Source organism: Chionomys nivalis, chromosome 19 (genome assembly GCF_950005125.1).
Source record: "Chionomys nivalis chromosome 19, mChiNiv1.1, whole genome shotgun sequence".
NCBI classification, from domain to species: domain Eukaryota; kingdom Metazoa; phylum Chordata; class Mammalia; order Rodentia; family Cricetidae; genus Chionomys; species Chionomys nivalis.
The window spans coordinates 59,322,297-59,334,747 of record NC_080104.1 but is presented as its reverse complement, the minus strand read 5'-3'; the positions used below and the strand labels follow the sequence as shown (position 1 = coordinate 59,334,747).

At 53.0% G+C, this 12,451-nt stretch overlaps 1 protein-coding gene across 2 annotated transcripts; it reads left to right on the top strand.

The window, feature by feature from the left end:
- Window positions 1-1,807: 1,807 nt before the first annotated feature.
- Window positions 1,808-11,717, top strand: Mapk13 (mitogen-activated protein kinase 13). 2 transcript variants are annotated; one of them, XM_057794837.1, is made up of 12 exons: window positions 1,808-2,006; window positions 2,466-2,595; window positions 3,621-3,679; window positions 8,049-8,157; window positions 8,297-8,326; window positions 8,798-8,845; window positions 8,969-9,083; window positions 9,165-9,236; window positions 10,716-10,795; window positions 10,932-11,010; window positions 11,105-11,281; window positions 11,451-11,717. In XM_057794837.1, exons 1-12 carry the CDS (start codon window positions 1,888-1,890, stop codon window positions 11,531-11,533), a joined length of 1,101 nt encoding a protein of 366 aa, XP_057650820.1. In that variant the 5' UTR covers window positions 1,808-1,887; the 3' UTR covers window positions 11,534-11,717. The 2 variants fall into 2 exon arrangements, with proteins under 2 accessions (XP_057650820.1, XP_057650821.1); XM_057794838.1 differs by lacking the exons at window positions 1,808-2,006; window positions 2,466-2,595; window positions 3,621-3,679; window positions 8,049-8,157; window positions 8,297-8,326 and adding an exon at window positions 8,362-8,430.
- Window positions 11,718-12,451: the final 734 nt, after the last annotated feature.

The window sequence follows — 12,451 nt, the reverse complement described above, 5'->3', positions numbered from 1 at the left end:
TGTTCAGCCTGACTCACCCCTTCTGCCCTGGAGTGGACTATGTAAAACACTAATGCCCGGCACATGGCAAGCACGGATGTTTATTAGATAAGTGTTTCACACCCAGTGGGCTGACTCGCTCATTCTTACACAAGCTTTGATACGGTCTTAAAGGCAGAGGCCCTGCCCACAGCCACAGCACGTGTGAAGCATTTCTGCGGGGTTGGTCCCCTGAAAATGATCTGCAGACTGCATGGAAGAAGCAGTTGGGTAATTTGAGGTCTGCACACAGCCTGACAGGGTCTCGCCCCCCCTCCTTTCACAGGAAGCCAGGGAGGGTGGGACGTACCTATAGGGCATGCACGGGCTCTTCTTTCAGAGCAGGTGAGACTCTATTTGAGAACAAAATCGCCCTAGAACCACACAAGATAGTGCCATTCATGTGGCCTTAGAAACCAAGCAAAAACCTATACTCAGAATTGGATGTTCACTCTGAAGGCGGAGTTTATAAGTTAGAGACCAGTCTGGTCTGCATAGAAAGTTCAGGGCCAGCTAAAGGCTACCTAGTGAGACTTTGTCTCAAACCGGCCACCACCAATGACAAACACACTCCCCCTGGACATTTGAATCTTTGTGGATACTGGGCACTGTAGAACTAGCTGAGATTGACTCTTGGTGTAAGACACAAGAACTTTAATACGATGAACAATTTGATGCCTGGATTTTGATTCAGAACAAATGGAGAAAGAGGAACAGATGCTGAGCCCTGGCCAGTGGTGAACCTTAGGATCTGGGCATCATCGATTATCTTTCTTAAAAAGTCCCCAGACAGTGGTGGTGCACGCCTTTAATCCCAGTCCACGGGAGGCAGAAGCAGGTGGATCTCTGTGAGTTTGAGGTCAGCCTGGTGTACAGATAGAGTTCCAGGAGAGCCAGGACTACACAGAGAAACCCCGTCATTAAAAAACCAAGAAAAAAGAAAAGAAATCTGGGGCCATAGGAACTCATTTAGAATCCCACGAGTTTTAGGGTTCTTGTTTGTTACTGTGTTTTCCCCCTTTGATTTTTTTTTTTTTTTGAGACAGGGTTTCTCTGGGATTAAAGATGTTTGCCATCACATCCGTTTCTTTCTTTCTTTCTTTTTTTAAAACTATGTATATAATGACATAGGTGCTGAGAACCAAACTCAGATCCTCTTCTAGAGTGGTACAGGCTTTTAAACCTTTAGGTCTTCAAAGTTGTTTTGAGTCAGGGTTTCTCTATGTAACCTATGCTGGCCTCCAATTTACTTTGTCACCAAGGATGACATTGTTTCCCAACCTGCTTTTCTTCCTCCTTTCCTCCCTCCCTCCCTCCTTCCTTCCATCTCTATTCTCTCCCCCCTCTTTCTCTCCCTTCCTTCTCTCCTCCTTCCTCAGGGTCTTACCCCGTCTGACCTTGAACTCACTAAGCACTAAACTGGACTCATAGCAATCCTCCTGCCTCTGCCTCTCCTATATACAGATTACAGATCTGAACCACCATGCCTTGGATCTGTCGGGTCTTATTTCTCAAACTATCAGCACCGTCCGTCCCCCCGTCCCCCCCCCCGCCCGCCCCATCCCCAGCTCTTTCAACAGGGCTGGAGGGATCCAGGCAGCCTCGCAGGCACCCCTTCCTGCAGGGCACCCCGCACCTGCAGCAGGTAGCCGGTGGAGCCTGGGGCCTCCGCCGGGGATGGGCGGAGTCCGGAGCGCGGGCGGCGGGGCGAGCCGGGGCGGGGACGCACCTGGGCGAGGCGGCAGGTGCGCCGCCCCACGGGGGAGGAGCGGGCGCGGGGCGGGAGGGGACCGCGGCGGGACACCCGGGCCGGGAGCCCGCGGGCAGCCACCGCAGCCGCCGCTCAGGGCCGCCACCACGGGGTGCGGAATGAGCCTCACCCGGAAAAGGGGTTTCTACAAGCAGGACATCAACAAGACCGCCTGGGAGCTGCCCAAGACCTACCTGGAGCCGGCGCACGTCGGCAGCGGGGCCTACGGAGCTGTGTGGTGAGACCCGGGGACCCCAGGAGGCAGAGGAGACGCGGGCCACCTCTTGGCAGCCGCCCCGCGCTCACACGGCCGCATCCGGGCCCCTGTGGGTTGAGTCGCTGCGGAATCTGGTTCTCCAAGTCTGTAACTTTTCAAAGGGACCTCGGAGTTCGTGGGACAGATCCCTGCAGTGGCAGTTGAGGCCCCAAGAGGGGAACTTGCCACATCCGCAGAGTAGGGACTCCCGGCCTGCTTTGCATCCTGTCAGCGTGAATTGTTCCTGCCCCTGCCTTGCTGCCCCTTTCCCGGTGCCCCCACCCCACCCTCGCGACGCAATACTCTGCTGGCCCCCAAATTCCTGGTCTCCAACCAGCCTGGGGAATACGGAGTCGGAGTGGCCTAGGACAGGGAGGGAGGGATCCCGAGTCTGGGCTCTTTGCGCCGCCCGTCCCCCTCACCTGCCTGTGACCCCCGCAGCTCGGCCATCGACAAGCGGACAGGGGAGAAGGTGGCCATCAAGAAGCTGAGCCGGCCCTTCCAGTCGGAGATCTTTGCCAAGCGCGCTTACCGCGAGCTCCTACTGCTGAAGCACATGCACCATGAAAACGTAGGATGCCGCAGGGGTGTGGATGCGTTGGGCATCAGGGGGCAGGATGAGAGGCCCAGGAGTGGCCTGCTCAGGGTCCAGGGTGCAGGGTGCAGGAGAAAGAATCTTCCTTGCTCCACCCTGGCTTCTCAGGTCCTTAGCCCTAGAGAAGGTGCCAGGGCCTGCCCAACTCACTTCCAGAAAAAGCACTACCTTATCTGGCTTGTGAGGAGGAAGTAGACACAGGAGACCTTCGTGATTGGCTCCTTGAGAACTCAAGTCCTCCTGGGCCTGGACACTTGAGCGACTGCTGTCCCCATACTGGGACTCCAAGGCTGACAACAGACACTGAGTACTTACTTAATGCATGCCAGGCTACTTTATGCGAATGCTGGCTAACTTATATAATTCCCAGCACATACTGTCGGTGGCACAGGAGGCACAGAAAGAGTCCCGGGTTATTGGTTTATCAGTGGCAGAGCAGAAATTGGAGGTCAAGGCAGGCTGGTGCCTGGGCATTTGACCATTCTGTCTGATGGGAACAGACAGGGACCCAGCTCTGGACTCAGAAGTCCAGACAGTGATTTCAGAGCCTTGTGCCCTGTGAGTCCTGAACCGTCAGCCAATGTCTCCCCAGTGAGGTGAAGTGGGCTTGCCCCTGGCTCTGAACCAGTTCTGTCGTAGGCAATGACAGACTGACAGACATAGCTGGAGACCCAAGGTCCAAGGCTGGAGCTGAGATCCAAGGTCCCAACGCTTTTCATCCTCCCTGTCCCCCCACATTGACCCTCATGGCATGTTAGTCAGAAGTAGGTTTGTTCACCCTGTACCCCAAATTTGAGAGCAGTGGGCTGGCTACATTCTGACTTCCATCATTGTTAGCGCAAACTTTCTTTTCTGCCTGGGCCCTCCTGTTTTTTCCGTGCCAACTTGGGCTACCTCCTGTAGCAGAGGGTGACCTGGATGGTGGCCCTGGGTGGCCGAGGCCCCGGGGAGTAGGAAGAGGGGTGGTGGCAATCTAGCCTCACTGCCGACCTTTTCCCCAGGTCATTGGGCTCCTAGATGTCTTCACTCCCGCCTCTTCCCTTCGAAACTTCCACGATTTGTGAGTCGGGCTGCATGGGGGCTGGGGCATTGTCAGATCTTAATGGCGGCTTGGAAATATTTTGGGGGAGGGTGGCTTCCAGAGTTGGGTGGAAAGGGGATCTTACTTCTCTTTGCTGTTACACTGAGGTCCTCTCTAGAAAGGTACCTCAGCTCTGAGTGAAGGACTGTAGAGTGCCGGCCCCCAGAGCTATCTGCAGGGCTCCTACACCTTATGACCAGGCCCTGGTTCCACGAGGAGGACAGCTGGCCCTCCCAGGGTGTGCACTACCCCCACCCCACCCCTACCCCCGTTCCTGGGGACCAGGTGTGGCTTTGGACCTCATGATACCTAGAGTTTTCTTCTAACGGGAGGGTGAGGATCTGGGGCCAGGACAATCTGGCTAATGGAGTTTGGCTGTTAAAGCAAGCGGAACACTTAGTTGCGAAGTGTCAGGTTTCGCTCCACACGCCTGGACAAGGAGGAACGGCTTGAACGATGCTGAGAATCAGGATGTGTGTGAGTGGCAGCTGAAAGCCGTCTCCATCGAGCTGCTCGGCTTCCTCGGTGCCACAGAGGTCGTGGGAGCCGTTTGGTGCCCTGTGCTGTGTTTAGAGAGAATCTCTCGGGTATCACAGGTCGTCCCCCATCCCATTCCATGGCTACCTAAGCAATGGAGGATGACACTGAACATGCGATCCTCCTGCCTCTGGTTCCTAAGTGCTCAGATTCCAAGCATTGGTGCTAGGATTTGAACTCAGAGCTTTGTGCATGCTAGGCTGGTGCTCTAACAACTGAGCCACATCCCCAACCCACCAACTATGGAGGTTTTAACCAGAATGCTGGGACGGTCTGTCACATTTGGGGGATATGAGTAGCAGCGATAAGAAAGGGGCGGGGAGGAGGAAGAGACAACGGTGTTGAGTACCCCGGCTTTGATCGACCTTACAGTGTGGGATGCGGAGGGCAGATCTGAGACCCACTCAGGCTGTCTTGATGGGAGTCGTTGCGTCTGCTGAGACATGGTGGCTGAGGGAGGTTGGTGCAGGTGATTCAGGAACCCGAGGTAGAACAGACAAGCCTGGAGCGAGAGATGCCGAACTCCACCTTTAGTCCTGCATTCATACAGAGCCTGTGAAACCATAGGAGAGGAGAGAATGTGTGTAGACCAGGCTAGAATCATCTCCGTGGGTGATAGCTGAAGCCCAGGGATAGCTCATGGCAAAGTAGGATACAGTGATGCTGATCCGGAGTCCTGGCAGTCAACCGTTGATGTCAACCGCCTGCCCAGTGAGTCTTTGTGTTTGAGAGGTGGTCACTGGCGACCTTGAAGCCAGCAGTTTAAGACAGGAGCAGAAAGCATGGTATGGTTGTGAGAGACTGTATATGAAGGCAGTGAAGAAGGTGAACTCGTCTCCAAGGTTGGAGAAGGAAGAGGCTTAAAGATTTATTTAAAATTGTGTGTGTGCCGGGCGGTGGTGGCGCACGCCTTTAATCCCAGCACTTGGGAGGCAGAGGTAGGCGGATCTCTGTGAGTTTGAGACCAGCCTGGTCTACAAGAGCTAGTTCCAGGACAGGCTCCAAAGCCACAGAGAAACCCTGTCTCGAAAAACCAAAAAAAAAAAAAATAAATAAAAATAAAATAAAATAAAATTGTGTGTGTGCCGGGCGGTGGTGGCGCACGCCTTTAATCCCAGCACTCGGGAGGCAGAGGCAGGTGGATCTCTGGGAGTTCGAGGCCAGCCTGGTCTATAGAGCTAGTTCCAGGACAGGCTCCAAAGCTACAGAGAAACCCTGTCTCGAAAAACCAAAAAAAAATAAATAAATAAAATAAAATTGTGTGTGTGTGTGTGTGCGCGTGCGCACACGCACATGAGTGAAGGTACCCCTGAAATTACAGGCAGTTACAAGTTGCCTTATGAGGATGCTAGGAATTGAACTTGGGTCATCTAGGAAGAGCTCTCTGTGTAGCTTTGGAACCTGTCCTGGGACTAGCTCTGCAGACCAGGCTGGTCTCGAACTCACAGAGATCCGCCTGCCTCTGCCTCCCAAGTGCTGGGATTAAAGGTGTGCGCTGCCACTGCCCAGCTGCAGCAAGTGCCCTCAACTGCTGAGTGACCCCCTCCAGCCCTCAGCAACAGCTTACAGAATCAAAGTGACAGGCAAAGTGGCGTATGTGTGTAATCTCAGCACCCAGGAGCCCTGTGAGTTCCAGGTCAACCTTTTCTGCATATTCAGTTCCAGGCCAGATAGGGCTACATAATGAGACCCTATCTCAAAATAAAAGAAAGTGTGTGTGTGTGTTGAAACATGATTAATAAAAACTCAGAGACAGATATTGCAGTTCAACCCGAAGATCAGAAAAGCAAAGCAGCCAGCCACAGACTCTTATCTCAACCTCAGTCTGAAAATGGTGGTCCTGCCTCCAGGAATCTCAGAATGAGCCTGAGCCTGAGAGCTGTCTCCTCCTGTTTTATAATCCTCTCTAGTTCTGGGATTAAGGGCATGCACCACTACTGCCTGGTTTCTATGGCAAGTTAGTGTGGCTACTGGGATTAAAGGTGTGTGTCATTGCTGCCTGGTCAGTGTGGCTGTTTTACTTTTCTGGTCCTCAGGCGAGCTTTATTTATTAAGATACAAATGAAATGCTACTACAGTGTTCGTTCACTTTAGGGGGCTGAGGCTGTAGCTCAGTGGGCAGAGTGATTGCCTAGAATGCATGACCCTGTCTCTATCCCTAGCCCTGAATAAATTGGGGATGGTGGTGTATGCCAGTAATGCCAACGTTGGAGGGACGAAGGCAGGAGGATGAAAAGTTCAAAGTCATCCTCAGCCTCATAGTGAACTGGAGTTGAGTCTGGATATATGAGATCCTGTCTTAAGAGGGAAATTTATATATTTAATGTCTGTACATATTTTACATAGTTATAGATATAATGGTGTGTGTGTATTGTACACACACCTTTTATAATCTACTGCTTTCTGTCCTGAACTTGCCGTGACCACCTTGAGTCACAGTTCCGGGTTGCTGACATTAATCTGTTTCAAAATCCCGCTTGAGTGCTTAATAGCACTGGCCCCTCCTTCCTCTGCCTGCTGAAGATTATTTCCTGTTTCCTTCCTGGAAAGGCAGACATTTGTAGTTTTCGGAGCCTGCTGAGCTGGGCGTGACCCTCCTACCAGAGAAACCTTTGGATGGAAGCAGAAGGAAATGCTGGCAGGTGCTGCTGGCTTACAGTTGGCCTGCTCGGAGGCGTGGAGGGGGGCAGAGCCAGGGTACCTTTGAGGAGTATGAACACAGCCATCTGGTGTTGCTGAGGGTGCTCCAGGGCTGGGTGACCCTGAGCTCTGCCCACCAGGCTGCTGTGGTGTGGATGCGGGGAGCTCAGTCTGGGTTCTCCTGGTTATTCATGTATCTTCTTTATTTTGTATTGTGTAGATGTGTTCTTGTGTGTGGATACAGGTATGTGTGTGTGGCCAGAGGTCACAGGTCAACCTCTAATGTTGTTGCTCAGGCACTGTCTACCCTGTTTTCTTGTTTTTCCTTATGATTGTTTGTAGTGCTTGTGAGCACATGTGTGTGCCTGTGAGCTCGTGAGCATCCGTGCTCCTGCAAGAGTTTATGTGCACCACATGCGTGCAGGTGCCCATAGCGGCCAGAAGAGGGCATCAGATCCTCTGGAACTGGAGTTACAGACAGTTGTGAGCCTCCTGATGTGGATGCTGGGAACTGAACCTGCAAGACCAGCAAGCACTCTTGACCGTCGAGCTGTCTCTTCAGTCCCCTCCCTTGATTTTTGAGGCAGGGTGTCTCATTGGCTTGACAACTAAGTGAGGCTGATTGGCTAATGAGCCCCAGGCATCCTCCTGTCTCTGCCTTCCCAGCACCAGATCACAACTGAACCCCATCACACCCAGCTTTTGTATGTGGGTGTTGAGGCTTGAGCTCATGTAAGCAAGCTCTGTGTCACCTTACACAGCTTTCCAATCCTGTTTTCCATTGTCATCATTGTTTGTGGTCATTCCCCTGCCAAGTGCTGGGATTAAAGGCTGCGCCACCACCGCCTGGCTGATTGTTGTTTTTCTGAGACAAGGTCATGTTTCCCAGCCTGCCCTGGGCTCCACCGTGTAGACAAGGTCATGCTGTGTAGACCAGCCTGCCCTGGGATCCACCATGTAACACAGGCTGGACTTTAACATCCTCCCACTTCAGCTCTGCAAATGTTGGGATTACAGGCATAGACCATCACACCTGACTCTCTTCTGCCTTCTTGCTGGTATTGATTGTCTCTCAGGCTCTTGCTGTGCCCCACTTCTGCCCCTCCGGGGACACACCTGGGCCTATGGGAGGCTGGCAGGCAACTGTGCTAAAAAGCCCCCTGCTTTCCAGCTACCTGGTGATGCCCTTCATGCAGACAGATCTGCAGAAGATCATGGGGATGGAGTTCAGCGAGGACAAAGTCCAGTACTTGGTATACCAGATGCTCAAAGGTCTGAAGGTAAGTGTGGCCTGCACAGTGGCCAAGAGCTGCTCAGTGTTGAGACCCAGCACGCTGCGGTGGGAAGGAAGAGGGTCGGATGCTGGATGCTGGAGTGCAAGCTGGTGCCTTCACCGTTCCTTCTCTCTCTTCCTTTCAGTACATCCACTCAGCTGGTGTCGTCCACAGGGTGAGTGCCTCCTCTCTCGTGGTCCTCAGAGTAGGAACTGGGTGCTCTGGTAGCCAATGACAGTTCTCAGGAACCTGGGCTGTGGCTGTTTCGGCCTTGAGAAGGTGAATGTGGTAGAATGGGGATAGGGAGACACTTTGGGCAGTGGCTGCCCACTGAACCCGTTGCTGGCACTTCAGGCTTTAAAGACAGGGACATGGTAGAAATGGATGCAAAGTCCAATGTCATCATACACATGAGGAGACAGGCCTGGAGTGAAGTGAAGGGGCCCAGCTGTGTTGCAGTGGAGTGTGTGTGTGTATGTGTACCTGTGTGTGTGTGTGCATGTGTGTGCGTGCGTGCACGTGTGAGTGCATGTGTGTGTATGTGTGCGTGCACGTGTGCGCGCGTGCGTGTGCGTGCGCGCGACAGATCCAAGACCACCTGCTGGTTCTGCTCCAGCCTGACCCTCCCTCTCTGTCCTCCCCCCAGGACCTGAAGCCAGGCAACCTGGCAGTGAACGAAGACTGTGAGCTGAAGGTGAAGAGTCACAGCAGGTCCCCCACGGATGGGGAGGTGGACGGAATTCTGGGGGAGGTGGGTTCTGTCCCTCGGAACCCCTCTCCTCAGCCAGCTCGTTTCTCTGTGTCCCTTGAGCCATAGATCCTGGACTTTGGGCTGGCGCGCCATGCAGACCCTGAGATGACCGGCTACGTGGTGACCCGCTGGTACCGGGCCCCTGAGGTGATTCTCAGCTGGATGCATTACAACCAGACAGGTCAGTGGTCAGTTGCCCCGAGTGGCCCTGGTGACCTGCTCTAGAGATCATCAGATGGTCACATACCCTCCTTCCTTGCAGTGGATATCTGGTCCGTTGGCTGCATCATGGCGGAAATGCTGACGGGAAAGACCCTATTCAAGGGGAAAGACTGTATCCTTTGCCAGAGCAGATGATGGCCATGTGGGGACCCGCTCCCCCAGCAAAGATAATTAAATGTGTCTCGGTGAGGTAGCAGGACAGGCACCCTCAAGAATTATTTATTTTGTGGGGGGAGGGGGAGGGAAGAAAAAGAAATAAAAAAAATAAATAAAAATCTCAAACAAAATGTATAAAGGAAAAAAAAAAAAAAGAACAGAATAGACTGGAATGAGCGTGTTTTTCCATAAATGAAGGGTCCAAGAATAAGAATATAAAAATGTAGTTTCCAAAAATAAAAATGTAGAAATTAAAAAAGAAAAAGAAAGGAATTATTTATTTTATTTTTCAGACAGGATCTCGCTATGTAGCTCTGGCTGCCCTAGAACTTGCTATGTAGTTCAAGCTGGCCTCGAACCCACAGAGATCTGCCTGCTTCTGCCTCCCGAGTACTGGGATTAAAGGTGTGCACCACCACATCTGACTTATTTTATTTTTCATTTTGAAACAGGGTCTTCTATGTCTCAGGTCCTCAAACTCATTATGTAGCCAAAGATGACCTTGTTCTGTTCCTCTTCCTGCCATCTCCCACGTGCTAGGGTCACAGATGTGTGTCACCATGCTGGGGATGGAGCCCAGGGTTTCATGCATGCTAGGCAAGCCGTCTTCTGAAGCCCAGCTCCTAGAATGGTTTTAAAGATTTAATTTTTTTATTAATTAATTTGTTTATGTGCATCGGTGTTTTGCCTGCATGCATGTCTGTGTGAGGGTGTTGGATCCTCTGGAACTGGAGCTATAGACAGTTGTGAGCTGCCATGTGGGTTCTGGGAATTGAATCTAGTTCCTCCAGAAGAACAGCTAGTTCTCTTAAACACTGAACCATCTCTCCAGCCCCTTAAAGATTTAATATTATGTGTGTGTATATGTGTGTCTGTGTGAGTATATGCTGTGTGTGTGCAGGTACCCCGAGGAGGCCAGAAGAGGGTGCTGGAGCCCCTGGAGCTGGAGTTACAGGTTGGCTGTAAGGCACTTGGCATGGGTTCTGGGAACTGAACCTGGGTCCTCTGGAAAAGCAGGAACCAGCTCCTTAGAATGGTTTGAAAATGCAGATAATCAAATGATAAAAATGAGTCCTTCCTGCCCCCACCTCTGGTAGGAAATCTCTCAATAGCAGGAGGGGTTTCCTCATGGGCAGTCCCTTGTCTCCTTACCAAGGACTCCTTGTAAAGAGACAAGGGACTGCCCACCCAGCTCAGAATGAAAAGGATTTCGTGGGAGGAGTCTCAGAAAGACACACCCTGGGCAGCCTTCTCCTGGGCTGTGGGGAAACCCTCTAGAGGCCTGCTCCAACTGTCCCAAAAACCGGCCATGGTTAGGTGGGGCTGGAGCCAGGAGCCTCTGCCAAGCTAGAGCTGGCTAGAGCAGGACTGGGAGTGGGGAGGGCAGGCTCACGGCACTGCAGAGTTCAAGGCTGTGCCTTAACTGACTGCCAAGACCTGGACCAGTTGACCCAGATCCTGAAAGTCACCGGGGTGCCAGGAGCTGAGTTTGTGCAGAAGTTGAAGGACAAGGCGGTGAGTGGCACCTTCCGTGTGGTCCCTCTGCCCTGGGGGACCCTCTTGTCCTCACCTTAGACTCCCACAGCCCTTCAGCCATTCTTTCTCCCCTCAGGCCAGAGCCTAAAGAATTCTATGCTTTTCTGTTTTCCAGGCCAAATCCTACATCCAGTCCCTACCCCAGAGCCCCAAGAAGGATTTCACCCAGCTCTTCCCACGGGCCAGCCCCCAAGGTGAGTCCTGGCCCCCACCCTAGAGTGCTTGCCGCCCATCCCAGCAGCCTCCTATTCCGGGCCAGGCACAATGCTCACGTTCACGTCCCTGCAGCTGCGGACCTGCTGGACAAGATGCTGGAACTGGATGTGGACAAGCGTCTGACAGCTGCTCAGGCGCTCGCTCACCCCTTCTTCGAGCCCTTCCGGGACCCCGAGGAGGAGACAGAGGCCCAGCAGCCCTTTGACGATGCCTTGGAACACAAGAAGCTCACTGTGGATGAATGGAAACGTAAGAGATGGCCTGTCCTCCCCCACCCGCCCTCCTTGTTGGCCTAACTGGCACACGTGTCCTCCAGCACAGCCACGTCCAGGAGGGTTTTCTCTTTGCATGGGCTCTGGAGGGTGCACTCGCTCCACACCCCCAGCCCACACACACCTACAGCACTTGCTTCCCACAGAGCACATCTACAAAGAGGTCTTGAACTTCAGTCCCATCGCCCAGAAGGACTCTCGGCGGCGGAGTGGCATGAAGCTGCAGTGACCGCTCAGCCTGACCACAGCGGAGCCTGGGGGCTGTGACAGGACCACACTCTGCCTCAGGACCAATATCTTTTGTCACAACTTCTGTCTTAGGGCTTATGGGAATGGAGCCTCCTGAGCAGAAGGAAGTGTCTTCCAAAGGCCTAGGGATCAGGCCTTGAGGAAGCAGAATTCCAGCCTGCTGGGTGGGGTTGGGGTGGGGGTGGGGGAGCTATGATGGGCAGGAGGCTGTATTAAAACTCATGTGTGGGCAACAGCCTGGTGTGGGGTTCTTCCCTTCCTGGAGGGATGGGACTGAGGACTTGTGAGTCAGGCAGAGGCCTCAACAGTCATGGGTGGGGTCTGCTTCTGGGGCAGGTCAGGGCTTAAAGCAACAGAGATGTCTGCCCTCACATTTCTGGAGGTCAGAAGCATAAGACCAGGGTGCCAGGAGGGTTGTGCTCCCTCAGAGGCTGCAGAAAACAATCCTTCCTTCCATCCCTCCTTCTCTCCCTCCTTCTCTCCCTCCCTCCCTCCCTCCCTTCCTCCCTTCCTTCATTCTCTCCTTTTATCTCTACTGGCTAAAGTACCAAAGTCATCCTTAGTATTTCTTGCGCGCGCACACACACACATTTAAGATTGGTCACATGTAGCCCAAGAAGGACTCAAGTCCTCCCCTCCCCCTTTTTGAGACAGAGTTTCACCACGTAGACCAGGCTGGCCTGAAACTCAGAGATCCACCTAACGCTGATTCCCAAGTGCTGGGATAAAAGGCACGCGCCACCATCACCCAGCTGAATTCCTGTTTTTGTTGATTTTGAGACAGGATCTCACCCTCTAGCTCAGGCTAGGCTTGAACACTTGGCGTTCTTCCTACCTCAGCTTCCCAGGTACTGGGATTCTTACCTTTGTGGTGTCTTCCCTTCAGGCTGATCTGTAA